Below are 20,210 nucleotides of genomic sequence, written 5' to 3'. Positions count from 1 at the left end.
TACAAATAAAGGCAAGGCACATAATTTGATATATAAAATGGACAAACCATCATCTTAAAAACATTGACCCTAAGGATATCTCATACCCTCATGGTACATATAGAGAAACTTTGCATGGAGGAAAGAAAAACATGTTGTGGCAGTATAAATTATATTGATGCTGTTGCAAGACAAGGAGAAAGAAAATAGAATAAATATAATGTAAAGGACGAGAATAGCAGATAATAAACATCAAACTGGAATGAACGGCGCTAAAGGACGTATCAATGCATAAATTAGCTTGTGAGCCTCTTCCAGGTTTTTTTCACAGCAAGCTTGACATCCTTGTTTCTGAGACTGTAAATGAGGGGATTCAACATGGGCACCAAAAATGTATAAAATACCGAGAAAATTTTTCCCTGGCCCACAGTCTCAGCAGATGATGGCTTGACATAAGCAAGCAGCCCAGTGACATAAAAGAGACAAACAGTTATGATGTGAGACCCACAAGTGCCCAAGGCTTTGGACCAGCCCTTACCTGATGACATATGAATGATATTGAAAAGGATCAAAGCATATGAGATAAAGATAATGAGGCAACATAAAATGATAGCTGTACCCACCACAATGGAATGCACACGCTCATTGACATAGGTGCTACTGCAGGAGAGCTGAAGCAGGGGGAAGATGTCACACATGTAATGGTTGATAATGTTAGAATCACAAAACCTGAGCCTGATCATGAAACCTGTGTGAAACAAAGCACTAACAAGTCCCATCATGTAAGTACCAAATATTAACAGGCAACAGATCTTAGGGGACATAACTACATTGTACAATAGTGGCTGGCAGATGGCCACATAGCGATCATAAGCCATGGCTGTCAGCACATAGCTCTCTGAGTTCACAAAAAATAGGAAGAAAAACAGTTGAGTCATGCATCCTTGGAAGGAGATGGTGTTCTTCTCTAAAAGGAAACTCATCAGCATTTTGGGAGTAAAAACAAGTGAATAACAGAAATCAATGAAGGAGAGATTGAAGATAAAAAAGTACATAGGAGTGTGAAGGTTTGAGTTTAGGCAAATGAGATTCATTAAACTCAAGTTTCCCATCACAGTGGCTGTGTAGTTCACCAAGAACAGAACAAATAAGGGCAACTGGAGTTCAAGTTGGTCTGTCAGTCCCAGAAGAATGAACTCAGACACTGAAGAGTTATTTTTCACAGTCAGTTGCATCTTGTGTGGCATCTGCAAGAGTAAGTGGAGAAAGCAATATTAAGCCAATAAACCAAATTTGCTCCAAGGGAAGAGTTTGGTTTACTGATTTCCAAGCTTGAGCGAGGAACATGGATTCCTGGGGAATCTCTATCACTTCCTTTCCCTACCCTATCACTGCAGAAAGGTGGGGAATTTTGATTCCTTTGCAGCAAGCATCCCTCCTTTTATTTAATGTTTACTAATGATTAAGACTGTAAGGCATTTTAGTTACAGTAAAATTTTACTCAGAACTTATTATTTATGTAACTATGGAATTAACGGTAAAAAAAATCAAGATAAAGATTATTCAGTGCTCACCTTCATTCACTTGGAAGCTTCCCTAACATTGGAGTTCATGGTGCCTTCCTTCAAAAAGTGGTCAGAGGGCCAAAGTTCCTAATCATGAATCTGGTAATTGCAATCTGCAGACAATGTGTTTGACTTGTTAGAAGAGGTTTGCTTGAGAAAAAGACAGTTATTGTTTGGAAATTTAAAAAGATTCTTGTCTCATACAAAGAAGAAGGTAGCCTTTTAAAATAAGTATCCCATATCTCAAGGTCAAGATTTTTGAGAAAATTTATTAGAAACACAGAAAATTACTCTCTTCTTTGTGATATTCTTCATGTTTTATGAGTCCCTTGGGGGTAGAAATTGTGTGGTTTGTGCCATAGAACTAACACAAGTCCTTTGGAGATTCAACATTCTACTCAATTTATAATTTTCCAGAAGGAGTATCTAGTCCCCAGGGCAGAACGGGGAGTAATCCCCTTTGTCATTCTCTTCATTAAGCTCTGAACAACTATACAAGAGGAAACATCCAAGGAAATTCTCACTTGCCACTTGTAGTTTTCCTACAACTTCAATAATAAACCATTGACCGAGGATTAATACTGTACAAAAATCATTGTATGAAGAGGATAAAATTATGAATAGACTCTCAAGTTAGTACAAATTTACTTTAAAACTTTGCAATTCCTAGCTATGCACCTCTAGACTATGCTTGTTCTTTTTTGTTTGCATCTGTATCCTCTTCTGAATAACTGTAAAACAGATTCATAAAAATTGACTTAAATTTTGGATCAGTGGTAATTTTTTCAGTTATCATGCAGATATTTGTGAGTCCATATTGTGCAAACCATAATAAATCCAAATACATAAAATAAAAGAACTATTATGCTTTTAGACAATTTACACAATATATTGAAAGGACACTAGATACAAGTACAGTCCTCCCCAGTGGATAAACAGGTGAGTGACCTGTCTCCCAGCCAAGCTGCCCCACTCCACATATGCTGATTCTTAGGGCACATCCCATGACCCCATCCCTTGCCCATAGTCCTGAAAGCTTTACCAGAGCACAGGCTGTCGTCTAATACTCCTTAAACCCACATAACTACCCCAGAATGAATTACCTGTCCTGAGCTCCATATGCCTGCCTAGAACTTCAGAAGAAGACATGCTTTACTGGAGGCCAGGCTGTACCTAGGGACCAAAGTTAAGACACTGAATACTACCTGGTAACACTCCTTAAAGCCCACCCAACAACCTCAGACTGCACTCCCTCCCCAGACTTCATATTCTAGTCTACAACTTTGAAGAAGACTTTAGCTTTACTGGAGACCAGGCTGGATCTTAACACCTAAAATATCTAAAACATGAGTAGAGACACCGGAAGGAGAGTACCAGTCACCAATTTGGTCAATTAGGCCAAAGGACCAGAGATCAAGCAAAAATCAAAGAACAAAACACCATTCCATGAAGGATTAATGTAGGAATCAATACCTAGGTTTATATTCATCTCAAATCCAAGTATTTAAACACCAGTGTAAAACCACACTCAATAATAGAAAAAGCAATATGCCATCACTAGAACCCAGGTATCCTACTACAGAAAGACCTTAACAGTCCTATACAACCAAAGCATAAGAAAATGACCTCAAAATAACTTAATGAAGATGATAAAGGTAGTTAAAGGGGAAATGATAAAAAAAATTCCTTAAAGAAATTTTAAAAAGACAAATAAAAATTGGAGGAAATCAAAAAATTCTATGAGGCCATAGTCACACTGATATGTAGACCACAGAAAGACTCAATAAAGAAAGAGAATTATGGTCTGATTTCACTCATGAACATTGATACAAAAATATTCAACAGGCCGGGCGGTGGTGGCGCACGCCTTTAATCCCAGCACTCGGGAGGCAGAGGCAGGCGGATCTCTGAGTTCGAGGCCAGCCTGGTCTACAAGAGCTAGCTCCAGGACAGGCTCTAGAAACTACAGGGAAACCCTGTCTCGAAAAACCAAAAAAAAAAAAAAAAAAAAAAAAATACTCAACAAAATACAAACTGAATCTAAGAACACACGAAAAAAATCATCTACCGTGATTGAGCAGGCTTCATTCCAGAGATGCAGAGATGTTTCAACATATGAAATTTGTCAATGTTCTCCACCATAAAAACAAACTGAAAAAAAAACCCTGCATGGTCATCCCATGAGAAGATGAAAAGTCCAACACCCCTTCATGATAAAAGTCTTGTAGTGATCAGGGACACAAGAAACATACCTAAACATAATAAAAGTAATATACAATAAACTGACTGCCAACATGAAACTAAATGGAGACAAATTCAAAGCAATCTTACTAAAATCAGGAACAAGACAAAACTATCCATTCTCTCCACATCTATTTAACATAGTACTTAATGTTATATTACAAGAAGAAAATAAGGAGATAAAGGAAATACAAATTGGAAAGAAAGAAGTCAAACTTTTGCTATTTACAGATGATATGATAGTATTCATAAACAACCTCAACAATTCCACTAGGAAACTTCTAAAGCTATTAGATAACTTTAGTCAAATTACTGGATGAAGGATTAACTCAAAAAAATATCAGTAGTTTCCCTAAATACAAATGACAAATGTACTGAGAAAGAAATAAGGGAAATAGCCTTCATAATAGCCACAAATAACAAAGAATATCTGGGTGTAACTCTAACCAAGCAAATGTAAGTCCTGTATGAGAAGAACTTCAAGTCTTTGAAGAAAGACATTAGAGATGTCAGAAGGTGGGAAGATGCCCCATGCTCATGGATCAATAGAGTTATCATAGTAAAAATGACATCTTACCAAAAGCAATATACAATTTCAATGTAATCCCCATCAAAAATCCAGTACAAGTCTTTACAGACCTTAGAAGAACAATATTTAATTTCATATGGAAAAACAAAAAACCCAAGATAGTTAAAGCAATAATGAACAATAAAAAAACTTCTGAGAGGGAGGGAGTGGGCATATGGGTGGAAGGGAGGGGAGGGAAGGGGGAGGAGGAGGAGAAGAGATGGAAATTTTTAATAAAAAATATCAAAAAAAACTTCTGGAGCTTTCACCATTCCCAATTTCAAGCTCTACTACTGAGCCATAGTATTAAAAACATGATGGTATTGGCATAGAAACAGACAGGCAGATTTATGACATGTAATTGAAGACCCACATATAAATCCATATACCTATGAACACCTGAATTTTGAAAAAGAAGTCAAATTTATACAATGAAAAAATAAAGCATCTCTAATAAATTGTGCTGGAAAAGTGTATGTCGGCATATAGAAGAATGCAAATAAATTTATATCGATCATCCTGCATAAAACTCACTTCTGAGTGGACCAAAGACCTTAACATAAATACAATTACATTTAACCTGATAAAACAGAAAGTGAGAAATAGTCTTTAATACATTGGCAAAGAAGACAGCTTCTCGAATTAAAAACCAGTAGTGAAGACACTAAGATGTATTATTAATAAATGGTCTCTCCTGAAACTGAAAACTTCTGTAAAGCAAAGGAAACTGTCATCAGAACAAAATGGCAGACTACAGAAAGGGGAAAGATCTTTACCAACTCTACATCTGACAGAGGGTTGATTTCCAAAATATATAAAACTCAAGAAACTAGACATCAAAATTCAAATGATCCAATTAAAAATGGAGCACAGATCTAAACAGAGAATTCTCAACAGAAGAATCTCAATGGCTAATAAACATTTAAAGAAATGTTCAACATTCTTAGCCATTAGGGAAATGCCAATCAAAACAACTCTGAGATTCTGTCTTACACCAGACAAAATGGCTAAGATCAAAATCACAAATGACAGTTTATGGTGGAGAGGATGTATAGCAAGAACAACACTTCTCCACTGCTAGTGGAAGTACAAACTTGTACAGCACTTTTGAAAAAAGCAAGGAGGGCCTAAGAGCAGAACACTTGGATATCCCCAGGAAAGGGAAATAAAAGAGATATTTTGGGTGGACTGAGGGCATGTGGGGATGGGAACATCAAGCATCAGGTTGGTGGGAGATGGATGGGGAGAGTTCTGAAAGAGCTGACTGGAAAAGAGGGACCTGTCACAGGGTCCATAAAGAAACCTTGTTCAGAAGAAACTCACAGTAATCTACAAAGATGATACCAGCTAATATTCCAAGCAACAGTGGATATGTAGCCTAAAGTGTCCATCTCCTGTGACCATGAAACACTTCCAGTGGAGGGATTGGGACATCAACTAGTCACATAGCCTCTAAAGTCTGTGATGCCTGTGGGATGTACTGATGTAAGGGGTCTTAGAGATTGAGGGAATGGCTGATCAATGACTGGTCCACCCTGAGATCCATGCCATGAGGATAAGTCCATTCCTGACACTGCCAAGAGTACCAGGACCTGCAGGCTGAATATCTCAAAGACCACGAATAAAAACTAAAATTTATGGAGGAAGAAAGTCAACATAATTATACCTAATGATGATATCCTGCTATACTCATAGAATGTTGACTTCCCCAATTGTCATCAGAGAGCCTTCATCCAGTAACTGATGGAAACAGATACAGAGACCCACAATCAAACATTAGGTAGAGTTCTACTATTAGGGAATTCTACTGAAGAGAGGGAGGAAGGATTGTATGGGTCAGAGAGGTCAAGGACATCGCAACAAAACCCTCAGAAACAACTAACCAGGACTTATAGGAGCTCATTGAATCTGAACTGATAATCAGATAGCCTGCATGGGACAAACTAGACCCTCTATGTCTATGTGACAATTGTGTATCTTGGTCTACTTGTGGGATTTCTAACAGTGGGAGCAGGGCCTGTTACCAACTCTTTGACTTTTGGGATCTTATTCCTCATACTGGATGTCCTTGCCAAGCCTTAATACAAGGGGAGGTAATTAGTCATATTGCAACTTGATAAAACATGCTTTGTTGATATCCATGGGATATCTGATACTTTCTAAACTTAAACAGAAGAGGATTGGATTGAGGGAGGTAGAGAGGAGAGGAAATGGGAGAAAAGGGGGAGGGTAAACTGTGGTTGGAATATAAAATAAATAAATTTAATTAAAAAAGAAATTTACTAGAGGCATTAAAATACACCAGTGTTTGCCCCCTTGTACTGTTCACATTCTTATTAAGATAGTGTTGCTTGTCTTGACAAATGTGGAGAAACTAAATTTCATGCTGCACTATTGTTCTGTGTATTGAAGAAAAACAGAATCTTTGTTCCCTACCATCCATGCTATGCTCTTCTCCTCCACTGTAGACATCAATTACAGATATCAACTGTAGTCTTTAATATCTCTACACCTATTATCAAAGGTACATTGCATGGTACTGGCAAACTATTGGGGAAGAACATTCATTATCTTCAGTTGTGTGCCCACTTGAAAATCTAGCAGGCACAACACATGATCATTTCCCAGTTCGGCTCATGAAACATATGCATAATATGGTGACTCTTAACTGGCTTTGCATGAAATATGATCATAAATGAATGATCTCAATAATATATCACAATTCATATATAATTTCCATCTTAAGATCCATAGAAGCTCACTGGACAGGACAGTATTATTCTTGGAACCCTACCCACTCTTAGGAGTCTTTCTAACTTTTTCTTGATCAGTCTACATTCACTCTGTTCATTTCTTGTCTGCATTTCTTTATTCATCTTTGACATAAGGTGATGAACAAGAAGTCACTAGATCATGGTGAGTTTTGTGATCATTGCAGAATCCTAGCTCACTGATTTAAACTCACAGTCCTGAAATGTTCCCTTTAGCATTTTTATCATTACCAATGAAACCAATAGCTATCTAATCTACACAGGGTAAGTTTTACACTTGGCAATATGAAGCTGAGTTTATTCCATGGTGTTTGATGGCCTGGAGCTTCTTTCTTCCTATTTCATTGTGTGAATTCACAAATTAATGTGTCAACTTGCTTGATCAATAAAAACAATTTTATCAGTTGGGAATTTCTGTAGACCTGAAAAAATGATGCTATAAATACTTCACACCAGGAAGGGGAAAGGAGAAGGGAAGAAGAGGAGAGAGAGAGAGAGAGAGAGAGAGAGAGAGAGAGAGAGAGAGAGAGAGAGAGAGAGAGAGAGAGAGAGAGAGAGAGAGGGAGGGAGGGAGAGAGAAGCGGGGCAAGGGGAAAGGGGGGAGAGAGGCAGAAACTGCTCCTCAGAGAGGAAGACAGAAAAAGAGAGCTCAGGCTGGAAGCTGAAGATCAGCCTGCCTCAGAGGATGGGGGAGGGAGTGGGCATGCCTTGTCTCTTATAGAGACAGAAAAATCATTACTACAGTGGTCCATGTTTTCCTGGTGTCCTTGACCCCTTTGGCTCCTATAATCCTTCATTTCCTTCTTCCGAGGGTTTCCCCAAGCTCTGATTATCTGATTAATGTTTAAGGGTTTCTTTTTTTTTTTTTTTTTTTTTTTTTTGGTTTTTCGAGACAGGGTTTCTCTGCAGCTTTTTTAGAGCCTCTCCTGGAACTAGCTCTTGTAGACCAGGCTGGCCTCGAACTCACAGAGATCCGCCTGCCTCTGCCTCCCGAGTGCTGGGATTAAAGGCGTGCACCACCACTGCCCGGCTGTTTAAGGGTTTCTATAGCAGCTCCCATAGGTTCCAGAGGAAGTCTTTCTGATGATGACTGGGATAGGCACTGATCTAAGAGCAGAGTAGAATATCACTAGGAATCATTTCATTGACTTTTTTCTTTTCTTTTTTTTTTTTTCTTTGCCAGTTGTATTTGGTTCTATATTAGGTATCTGGCCCATCCGGTTTCCAGTTTCTGGTCCTTCAGACAGGTTCAAGCATGGGCTACATTTTGTGGCAGTTTAGATCAGTCATTTCCACCTTGACCAGAGAATGTAGAGTTGGAACTTTTTTTATTCCTTCAAGGTTATTGTCTGTTTCTACCTCAAACAAAGGTCCTAGGTTTAGGACAGAGAGTTCTGCATGCTCAAGGTTATTATCAACAGGTGTGGCTAATATCCAGACTTTGTATTTCAGGAATAGAGAAGTAGATATGTTTCTACCCCAAACAAAAGTCCAAGGATCGAATTAAGTTCCTACTCCCTTAGGGAGATAACAATGGATTCCACCCAGGGAGTAGTTTGCCTACAGATTGTTTTGGTCTAAGCTGTGATCATGACTATTTTTATTCTAGCAACAGAATGTTTAACTAAGAATGTAGCCTGCAACCTTCTACTGGTCTACTCAATTCCCTGTCTCTTGTTAATGCAGTTTTTTATCTTACTCCTACCTTTGGGTGTTAAAGTATTTTAAGCAATTGGAAATTAATGCAGACAATTTCAGCATTCAGTAGAACTCCCTCTCAATGCTATCTTATGTTTTCTGTTTTATTATTTTTACTTACATCTTCATGCCCTTTACTCTTTCAATCCCCATGCCCCTACTCTGGTAAGTGGTGTTCTTTGTTGAAAGTGTGTCTCCTACACTCAGTCCATCCTTCCAAACCTGGCCCTCCTGTTCCCATCTGGTCCAGCCTCCAGTTCATCCACAAAATCTCTTGTATTTTCTGTTCTTAGAGACATCAATGCATTGCCCCATAAAGCCCTCATTGTTACTTAACTTTTCTGGGTCTATAGATTGTTGCATGATTATCCTTTACCTAACAGTTAATATCAATATCCACTTATAAGTGAGTACGTATCATGTTTGTCATTTTGTGTCTGGGTTGCTTCACTCAGGATATTTTTTTTTCTAGTTCCATCCATTTGCCTGCAAATTTAATGATGTTATGTTTTATGTTGTTTAATAGTCGAGTGATACTACATTATGCAAATGTACCACATTTTCTTTATCTACTCTTGAATTGAGGGGCATCTAGGTTGTTTTCAGTGGCTGCCTATTATGAATAACGATGCTATGATCATAGCTGAGCAAGAGTTCTTGTGGTGGTGTGGAACATTCTTTAGGCATATGCCCAAGAGTTGTAGACTTAAACACAACAAACAACTTCCTAAATAGAACAACAATAGTACAGGCACTAAGACTGACAATTAATGAATGGGAACCTCATGAACCTGAAAAAAAAAATCTGTGATGCAAAAGACACTGTCAATAGGACAAAATGGTAGCCCAGAGAACAAGAAAAAAAATTCACCTAGTCTATATCCAATAGAGCAATAATAGTCAAAATATATAAATAAATCAAGAAACTATTTATCAACAAGCCAAATAATCTCATTTTTAAATGGGGGTACAGATTTACACAGAGAATTCTCAACTGAAAAATCTCAAATGGCTAAGATCAATATAAGATCTCATGCTGGTAAGGGGGACAAGGGGAATTTTCTTCCACTGCTGGTGGGAGTGTAAATTTATACAGCCACTATGGAAATCAATCTGGTAGTTGCTCAGAAAATTGGGACTCAATCTACCTCCAGCTATACCAAATGGTATTATATTGAACAGAAACATATTGGAGACATGAAAAATTGTGTTTACGAATGAGAATAGGAACAATCATGCACACTACACACAAAAATTAATTCACAACATGTCATCTACCTAAATATAAAGTCTAAAACCATAATACTCTTACAAAAAGATGGTAAGATAAGAAAAATACTGGGGTATACAGATGTGCAAAGAGTTTTAAATTATGTATATCTTTAAATGTGAACAAATCTTATTAATCTTTTCAGTTAACTGAGGTTTTCAACAGACCTCAATCACATTAGAAAAAGAATTCAGGACAGAAAAATAGAAAATTAAGGAAAATGAATTAAGGATTTTTTTTAAAAAGTCAAAGAATGCTCTCAAAACATGGAAAGCAGGCAAGTCCGAGCAATTCCTTTGAGTTTCTGTTCATAATAGAGATTTTTCTTTTTTAGGGAAGCATGTTATTATCTGGAATTGGAAAAATATCACTGTATAGTGTTTGTGTGTGTGTGTGTGTGTATGTATGTATGTATGTGTGTGTGTGTGTGTATTTTCACTGCTCCTTCATTTCAAGCAGGAGTTGTTGTTTGTTCTTTTAGAAACAGTCATGAAACACTGCTAGTGACATGTTTTCTATTACTCGTCATAGCTCTATAAGCTTTTACTCTGAAGTCTCCCATAGGATCAATTTTTTATTAATTTTCAGGCCAGTTTGTTCATTAATAATTTTCTAACTCCAAGCCTAATCCATTGCTGATCTGACTCTCAGTCCTCATCATTAAAATATACAGAAATAAGTCTCAATCAGAAGAATATGAAAAGAGAGATTACTCCTGCCAGTGAGAGAGTGCTCTAAGATTCTAGGCAATACTGACTTTTTTTGAATTATGAAGATACTGCTCCATGGCATGTACTGGTCTCATATAAGCTCCTACAAGAAGAATATTTTACAGACCATTTCAGCTCCTGGATGTGCACATAAAGTGTGTACCCCTAACATCTTAAAAATCACTTTGCCACAAAGCCAGGAAGATGGCAGTGGCTACCGGCACCCTCAGGATCCCAGAGTTGCACATAGGAGCCTGAGAGACCCATGGAGGCCTCAAGGTTAGAATACACAGTAACTCCAGCACAAATTTTGAAAAACAGGTCTTATGGAAGATGCTTTTAAGAAGTGGTCTCTTGGGTAGATTCCCAATAGTGGAATTGCTGGGTCCTGGGGTAGGTTGATCCCGAATTTCCTGAGAAACCGCCACACTGCTTTCCAAAGTGGTTGCACAAGTTTGCATTCCCACCAGCAATGGATGAGCGTGCCCCTTACCCCACAACCTCTCCAGCAAAGGTTATTATTGGTGTTTTGGATTTTAGCCAATCTGACAGGTGTAAGATGATATCTCAAAGTTGTTTTGATTTGCATTTCCCTGATAGCTAGGGAGGTTGAGCATGACCTTAAGTGTCTTTTGGCCATTCGAACTTCTTCTGTTGAGAATTCTCTGTTCAGTTCATCGCCCCATTTTTTAATTGGGTTAATTCGGTTTCTAGCCATGATTAAAGGACATCGAGCCTATAAGTTTGGGATCCTTGAGAAGATAATAAGAAGGTGAACTCCCAAAAAAGATATAGTAATCCTCCTGGATATTGGAAGTAGACACGATCGCCAGGCAAAATTGGGAACTTGAGGGTTGGGCAAGACTGGGCCAAGGGAAGATGGGGAGAGAAAAGTGTGAAGGGGAGAGCGGGGGGAGCTCAGAGGAATGGGGTGCTTGGGATATAGGAAGGGTGGATATGAGAGCAGGGAAGCATATATCTGAATTTAAGGAGCTACCTGAGGGTTGTCAAGAGACTTGACCCTAGAGGGGTTCCCAGGTTTCCAGGGAGACGCCCCCAGTTAGTTCCTTGGGCAGCTGAGGAGAGGGAGCCTGAAAAGGCCAGTTCCTACAGCCATACTGATGAATTTCTTGCATATCACCATAGAACCTCCACCTGACGATAGATGAAGAAAATGACAGAGCCCCACCTTGGAGCACCGGACTGAGCTCCCAAGGTCCTGATGAGGAGCAGAAGGAGAGAGAACATGAGAAAGAAAGTCAGGACCGTGAGGGAACCTCCAGCTGGCGACAGATGGGGAAGGTGACTGAGCCCCACATTGGAGCACTGGACTGAGCTCCCAAGGTCCCGATGAGGAGCAGAAGGAGCGAGAACTTGAGGGAGAAAGTCAGGAACGAGAGGGGTGCGTTCACTCATGGAGACGGTGGGACAGAACTAATGGGAGATCACCAACTCCAGTTGGAATGGGACTGATGGATCATGCGACCAAACCCGTCTCTCTGAGTGTGGCCAACAGCGGGGGCTGACTGAGAAGCAAAGGACAATGGCTCTGGGCTCTGATTGTTCTTCATGGACGGGCTCTGTGGGAGCCTTCTCAGCTTGGTCGATCACCTTCCTGGACCTGGGGGGAGTTGGGAGGACCTTGGTCTTAGCATAGAGTGGGGAACCCTGATGGCTCCTTGGCCTTGAGAGGGAGGGAGGGGAGGTATGGGTGGAGGGAAGGGGAGGGAAGGGGGAGAAGGAGGGGAGGGAAGGGGGAAGAGGAGCGGAGGGAGGGGGGAGGAGGAGGGAAGGAGATGGAAATTTTTAAATATAAAAAAAAAATAAACCATGAGAAATGAAAAAAAAAAAAAAAAAAAAAGAAGTGGTCTCATGAATTGGAAAAAATGATGGTGGAGCAGAGCTGTCAGTAAGGCAGAGAAAAGTGGAACTAGAGACCTGGCTGCCTAGCTATCTTGCCTGCCATTGTTGCCTTCAGTCTCCATCTCTGTGGAAAAGGAGCATGTTGTTACTGGGTGAGGCTGACCCCAACCTCCCAGGAGGCTCAAGCCATTGATTGGGCCCTGCCTGCAGCAGCATAGAGCCTCCAATGAGATTGACCTACTCAGGGGAGGAGAGAGTGGTGCTGTGGCATTGTCCTCAAGGCTGCAAGCATGATGGTCTTGCCCGGTGAGCCAGCAGGATGGCCAGAGTCAAGGGCAGAGAGGAGTGCTTTCCTGATCCTGTCCCCAGACATGCTGTCCAGCCAAAAGATGATTCTGACTCTGGTCAACCGAATATCCAAGATGAGTCTTAGCAATAGTGCAGGTGCTTCAGAAACCAGAAACTTTGAACTAGACTGATGGCTCATTTGCAAAGCTGTTTTGGCAAATATAAAAGCATATCTGAAATTGAAGATCGAACACTCAGTAAGAACAGAAGTCAGTGTTCCCATAACATCCAAGATAATATCTGAATGAGGCCTAAAATCTCAAACAGGACTTTAGGGAAAACTAGAGAAATAAGAATAACAAATGCACAATGAGAAATATGTGCCTGTATTTTGTATGCAAACACATTATTAATATTTTTTGCTTCTGTGTATGTCAGGACTATTGGTCTGTAGTTTTCTTTGTTATATCTTTATCTGGTTTTAGTGTAAGAGTGATAATTTCATAAAGGAAGTTTGGAAGTGTTCTTTTAATTTTTATTTGCTTTAATAATTACAGACATATGGATTCTTTCCAATGGAGTTTCACTTGGTATATAAACCACATTTAACTGTAGATTCTATAACCATAAGTAGATGACTAAACCAAAACGAACTTACTGGTATTTTTGTGGATTTTTCTGTCTCATAACTTTATTAGCATATTTTTTAATTGCTGATTTTTACTTGTATATTAATCTTTTCACTTCTGTGGTTTTGTGAGGCTTGGTTTCTCTTTATCTATATATCTTTCTCTTTCTCTCTCTCTCTCTCTGTGTGCATTTCTGTGGGTTTTGTATATTTGTTATGTTTGTGAGGTTATTACTGATGTTGTATTTACTCATTTTGTTTTCTAAAGAGAGGAAAAGAAGTAGAGTTGAATGAAAAAATGTGGAGAGGATCTGGAGGAGATGAGGGTAGGAAAAGGGTAATGCATATATATTGAATAAATTTTGAATGAAAAAGAAAAGGATTGGTTGTGGATATTCTTTAAGAGTCTGGAAGAATTCAGCTTGGAACCAATCTGGACCTATGCTTTTTTCAACTGTAGATTTTTACCACTCATCTGATTTCTTTCTTTATGATAAGTCTGTTCTGCTTAAGGTTTTGATCTCTTCCTGGTTTAATCTTGAAAATATGAATGAATATAGAAATTTGTTCAGTTATTTAGGATTTCTACATTAATGGAATAAATTTAAAAAAAAATATTTCTTTTTTGCTGCTTAAACAGACTTTTTAATGAGGGACTTGAAATAAAAGAAACTTGCCAACTTCTTTTTTGTGACCAGTTTATATTTATTTTTTTTAATTAAAAATTTCCACCTCCTCCCCGCCTCCCATTTACCCCCCTCCCCCCTCCACTCCCCCTCCCTCTTCTGTCCAGAGAGCAGTAAGGGTACCCTGCACTGTGGGAAGTCCAAGTTCCTCCCCCCTCCATCGAGGTCTAGGAAGGTGAGCATCCAAACAGGCCAGTCCTCCCCCCCAAAGCCAGTATGCATAGTAGGATCCAAATCCAGTGTCATTGTCCTTGACCTCTCAGCAGTCCTCATTGTCCGCCATGTTCAGGGAGACTGGTTTTATCTCATGCTTTTTCAGTCCCAATCCAGCTGGGCTTAGTAAGCTTCGAATAGATCAGCCCCACCATCTCAGTGGATGGTAGCACTCCTCGCAGTCCAGACTTCCTTGCCCATGTTTTCCCTCCTTCTGCTCTTCATTTGGACCTTGGGCACTCAGTACGCTGCACCAATGTGTGGCTCTGTCTCTATCTCCATCCATCGCCAGATGAAGGTTCCCTCACGGTTAGAGTACTACTCAGCGGTAAAAAACAATGACATCTTGAATTTTGCATGCAAATGGATGGAAATAGATAACACTATTCTGAGTGAGGTAACCCAGACCCAAAAAGATGAACATGGGATGTACTCACTTATAATTGGTTTTTAGCCATAAATAAAGGACATCGAGCCTATAATTCGTGATCCTTGATAAGACAATAAGAAGGTGAAACCAAAGAAAAACATATAGTTATCCTCCTGGATATTGGAAGTAGACAAAAATTGGGAACTTGGGGGTGGGGTGGGTTGGGGGTAAGGGGAGATGGGGAGAGAAAAGCGTGAAGGGGAGGATAGGGAGAGCTTGGGGGAATGGGATGCTTGGGATATAGGAAGGGTTGATATGGGAGCAGGGAAGCATATATCCTAATTAAGGGAGCCATTTTAGGATTATTAAGAGACTTGACTCTAGAGGGGTTCCCAGGTATCCAGGGAGATGCCCCCAGCTAGTTCCGTGGGCAGCTGAGGAGAGGGAGTCGGAAAAGACCAGATCCTCTAGCCATACTGATGATTATCTTGCATATCACCATAGAACCTTCATCTGGCGATGGATGGAGATAGAGACAGAGCCCCACATTGGTGCACCGGACTGAACTCCCAAGGTCCTGACGAGGAGTAAAAAATATTTCTTGATCATGTTCTAAAATTTTGGGGATCTTTTGTAATAGTTGCCTATTTAATTGTGATTACGTTAATTTGATTCTCCTATTAGTTTCCTTTGATTAATTAGGCAAATGGTTTGTCAATATTGTTTATCTTTTCAAAGAACCTTCTCTCAGATTTGTTAATTTTTGTATTGTTTTATTTGTTCCTAATTTTTTAAGATCTAGTCTAGATTTTATTATTCCTTCTCATCTACTAGATCAGTGTTTGATTTGTTTTAGTTTTCCCAAATTCTTGACTTGTATCATGGAGCCATTTATTTGTGGTTTTTATAATATTTTAATAAAGATACATAAAGCAATAAATTTCTCTCTTAGGTTGCATTTAGTGTGTTCCTGGTAGAGTAGCTAATTAATAAGGGTTTTCATTACAGAAAAGAGACAGGATGACCACAGCAAAACTTACAAAGGAAGACATTTAATTGAGGGTGCTCCGTTATAGTTTCAGAGGTTCACTCCATTATCATTATGATGTGAATTATGGTGGCATTCAGGCAGACATTGTGCTGGAGCTGAGAGCGTTACATCTAGCAGGCAACATGAAGTCAATGGACAGCTACACTGATGAAGCTTGAGCAAAAGAGACCACAAAGCCTACCTGAACAGTGACACGCTTCAAGGAAGAACCTCCTAATAGTGCCACTCTCTCTGGGAGTCATTTTCTTTCAAACTACCACAGGGAAAAAAAAGATGTTCCATGATATAGTCAAATTTGAAAAATGTCTATCTATAAATTTAGTCATAAAAAAGGTACTAAAAGGAAAATTCTAACCAGAGGAGGTTAACTACACACATGAAAACAAAGAAAATAAGTAATCTTACACCAGCAAATCAAAAGAAGGTAAACACACACTGTCACAAACACATACACATGCAAGCACATACACACACGTGCACATACACATGAACCCACACATACCACCACCACCAACACCACAAACAACAGCAGCAAAATAACAGGATTCAAAAGCCATTAGTCATTGATCCCTCTCAAAATTCATGTCTCAATTACACATACATACTAACAGAATGGATATGAAAGAGGAATCCATCCTTCTGCTTAATCAAATCTCAATAGCAAGGATAGACATCACCTCAGGGCAAAGGTTTAGAAAATAATAGTTCAAATGAATGGCCTTAAGAAAAAGCACAGGTAGCTGTTTTAATAACTAACCAAATAGACTTCAAGCCAAAATTAATCAAAAGAGATAGAGAAGGACACTACACATTCATCAAAGGAAAAATCTACCAAAGTTGCATTTCAGTTCCTAACATCTATGCTCCAAACTCAAGGGTACCCAATTGTGTAAAAGATATTGCAGCTTAAGTCACATATTGACCGACCCTCATACACTGATGGTAGGATGCTTCAATACTTCACTCTTATCAAGGGACAGGACAAGTTGACAAAAAATGAACAGAGAAATACTGGAGTTAATAGGCTCTATAAACCGAATGGACCTAATACATAATTACAGAATATTTCACCCAAGCACAAAACATTATGCCTCCTTCTTTGCACCTCATGAATCCCTATCCAAAATTGACTAAATACACATACACCAAGCAATTCTCTATATACAAGAAAATTGATATAGCTCCCTGCATCCTATCAGACCACCACTAATTAAGTTGAATAATAACAACAACAGAAACCTAACAAACTCATGGAAACAACTCCATACTAAATGAAAAATGGGTCAAACTGAAAAAAAAGAGAGACATTAAATTTTTCTAGAATTCAGTGAAAATGAACACAAAACATATTCAGACTCATGAGACACATCCAAAGTGGTGTACTGAGGAAAAACATAGCATCAAGTACCTACATTAAAAAACTAGAGAGACTATCCAAATTAACAAAATCAAAATGAAAAGGGGAAAATCAAAACAGACACCTTTGAAATCCAGAGAATCATAATCACATACTTTAAAAACCTGTGTTCCATAAAACTGGAAAAAAATTTTAAAAATGTATAATTTTGAATCAAGATAGGATAAACAATTTAAATAGACCTATAACCTTTAGTGAAATAAAAGCCGTCATTAAAGTTCTCTTCCAACCAAAAAGAACCCATTCTATATGGTTTTAGCACAGAATTCTACTGCACTTTCATTGAAGAGCTCACATCAATACTGTTCAAATTATTCCACAAAATAGAAACAGAGGGATCATTGCCAAATTTATTTTACAAGTTCACACAGTTACCCTGAAACCAAAATCACATAAATATTCAACAAAAGAGAATTACAGACTAATTTCCCTGATGAATGTAGGTGTGAAAGTACTCAGTAAAATACTTGCAAACCAAGTTCAAGAATGCATCAAAAAGATCATCCACCATGATCAAGTAGCTTCATTCCAGAGATTCGGGGATAGTTAAATAAAAGAAACTCTGTAAAAGATAATCCACAGTATAAACACACACACTGGATGGCAACAATTACATGGTCATCTCAGTAGATGCTTAAAAGGCCTTTGACAAAATTCAATATCCCCCCACGATCATATCCCTGAAGAGGGCAGTGATACAAGTGGCATATCAAAACATAATAAAGGCAATTCACAAAAAGCCTATAGACAACATCAAATTAAATGAAAAGAAATCCATAGCAGTTTCACTAAAATCAGGAACAAAGCAATGTCGCCCACATACTCCATACCTATTCACTAGAGTACTTGAAGTCTTATCTAGAGAAATAAGACAACTAAAGTAGATCAAGGGAATACAAATTGGAAAGGTAAAAGAAAAAAATCATTATTTTCAGATGATATAATAGTATACATGTGACCTTAAAAATCCACAAGGAATTCTTACAGCTAATAAACACTTTCAGTAAAGTAGTTGATTAAAAAAATCAGTAGTGATTAGGTATACAAATGACAAAAAATAAGAAAAAAGTCATGGAAAAAACATTTTCACAATAACAATATATTGTGAAACAATAGAAAATACCTTGGGAAACACTAACCATGCAAGTAAAATGCTTTTATGATAGAAATTTCAAGTCTTTGAAGAAAAAGATTGAAGAAAATATAAGAAGATGAAAAGATCTGTCATGCTCATGAATCAGTAGGATTAGCATAGTAAAAGTGACAATCTTACCAAAAACAATCTACACATTCAATCCCTACCAAAATTCATGAGCAAAAAAAAGAAAACTCTGAGGAGTAGATGAGGGTGAAATAGAGAGAAGATGGAGGTAAGGGGAGGACAGGAGGAGAAGAACTGGGAATGGTATGTAATATAAGATTGTTTTAAAAATGTAATAAAAACTATATTATCATGAATATTGCAATAAATGGAATGAAGTAGAAAATATCATGCTAAATGAGGTAACCCAGATCTAAAAATGTAAATATGGCATTATTCACTTATAAGTGGATATTAGTAATGAAGTAAATGATAATCAAACTATAATCATTAGACCCACAGATCATATGCACTTATACGTAGTAAACTTACCTTGTACTTTTGCTTTATATGTTAAGTTTTAAATTCATAGGCATGTGTTTTAAGAATAAATATTTGGGGCTTGAAAGATGGTTCAATGGTTAAGAGCACTGGCTGGTTTGCCTGACCTAGGTTTGATTCCCAGTAACTTTATCAGAGCTTATAATGCCTATAACTCTAGGATCTTATGTTCTCTTTCCTCTGTGGACACTGCATGCACACAAGCTGTTTGCTAATTTGTTCTGTACCAGGCTATGCTGCTCAAACTCGTGGTATTGTGAAGAAACAAGAGAAAAAGAATAGACCTAATACATGCTCTGATAACCATAAAATAAAATCTATGCTGGATTTCCATCCTCTATTTCAAAATAAAATGCTAGAAAAAGAACCATTTCAAATAATTCCTGAGATTTTGACAATTTTACCATATCCACGATTGTCTTCTCATCTCTTTCAGTGAATATGCAGTTAATAAACCTTTCAAATAAAGAAGTAGCTTAAAATTATATCAGAAAGCCAAGAAAGAAATGAATTATAAATAAAGCATAGGACTTTAGGAATTTTATTTGCTGGGAAAAAATCCATATTCTTGGTACCATGAAAAAGACCCAGATGTTAAGATCTATTGAAGCTCTTATAGAAGAAATGAATTACTTTCTCAGTACCTAAATAGTGGATTCTGAGTGCCCATAACTCTACTGCTAGGGAAGAGGACACCGTCTCCTGTCCCCCACATGTTCCTTTATGCAAACTGTAAACCTACACTAAAGGTTGTTCACACATATAACATTAAAATATAAATGTACACTATCATTGTGTTGTAGCCAAATTGTAATTTTTGGAGCAGATACTGTTCCTTTTTTGAAATTTGGGGCCCCTGTGTTTGGTGCATAGATGTCAGAATTATAATACCTACCTCTCTGTGTTTTTCCTTTAAAAAAAATAAAAGAAAAATATTAAAAAAATTACTAAGAACTTATTCTTGAGAAAGGTTAAAAAGCTGACCAAGTTCTTAATCTTCTGTAGGCAATGAACTTGAGATCATCTTAGAAACACATTGAACCTGAGGATGTCTCATATCCTCACAGGTGACAGAGTTATATTGCATGGTGTAAAGAGAATAGTAGTGTTATACTCTAAATTCCATCATGCTAATGAAGGTCAATGAGACATAAAATAAAATAAGATAGAATACAGGTAATAAAAACCAAGAAAGAAAAAAACATATCAAATGGGGGGGGGTGGCTTTAAAGGATGCACCATGGGATGAA

General features: G+C 38.1%; 1 protein-coding gene across 1 annotated transcript; it reads right to left on the bottom strand.

The window, feature by feature from the left end:
• Window positions 1–275: 275 nt before the first annotated feature.
• LOC119810137 (olfactory receptor 143-like) lies at window positions 276–1,232 on the bottom strand. Its single transcript, XM_038323474.1, has one exon. It carries the CDS (start codon window positions 1,224–1,226, stop codon window positions 276–278), a length of 951 nt encoding a protein of 316 aa, XP_038179402.1. The 5' UTR covers window positions 1,227–1,232.
• Window positions 1,233–20,210: the final 18,978 nt, after the last annotated feature.

The sequence above is a fragment of the Arvicola amphibius genome, chromosome 3 (genome assembly GCF_903992535.2).
Source record: "Arvicola amphibius chromosome 3, mArvAmp1.2, whole genome shotgun sequence".
In the NCBI taxonomy this organism is placed as follows: domain Eukaryota; kingdom Metazoa; phylum Chordata; class Mammalia; order Rodentia; family Cricetidae; genus Arvicola; species Arvicola amphibius.
Note: the sequence above shows the minus strand (reverse complement) of the source record. Positions and strands in the feature narration are given on the sequence as shown.

Excerpts from the sequence above, each read along its gene's own strand:
- LOC119810137 (XM_038323474.1), bottom strand. The coding sequence starts at position 1,226 with ATGCCACACAAGATGCAACTGACTGTGAAAAATAACTCTTCAGTGTCT.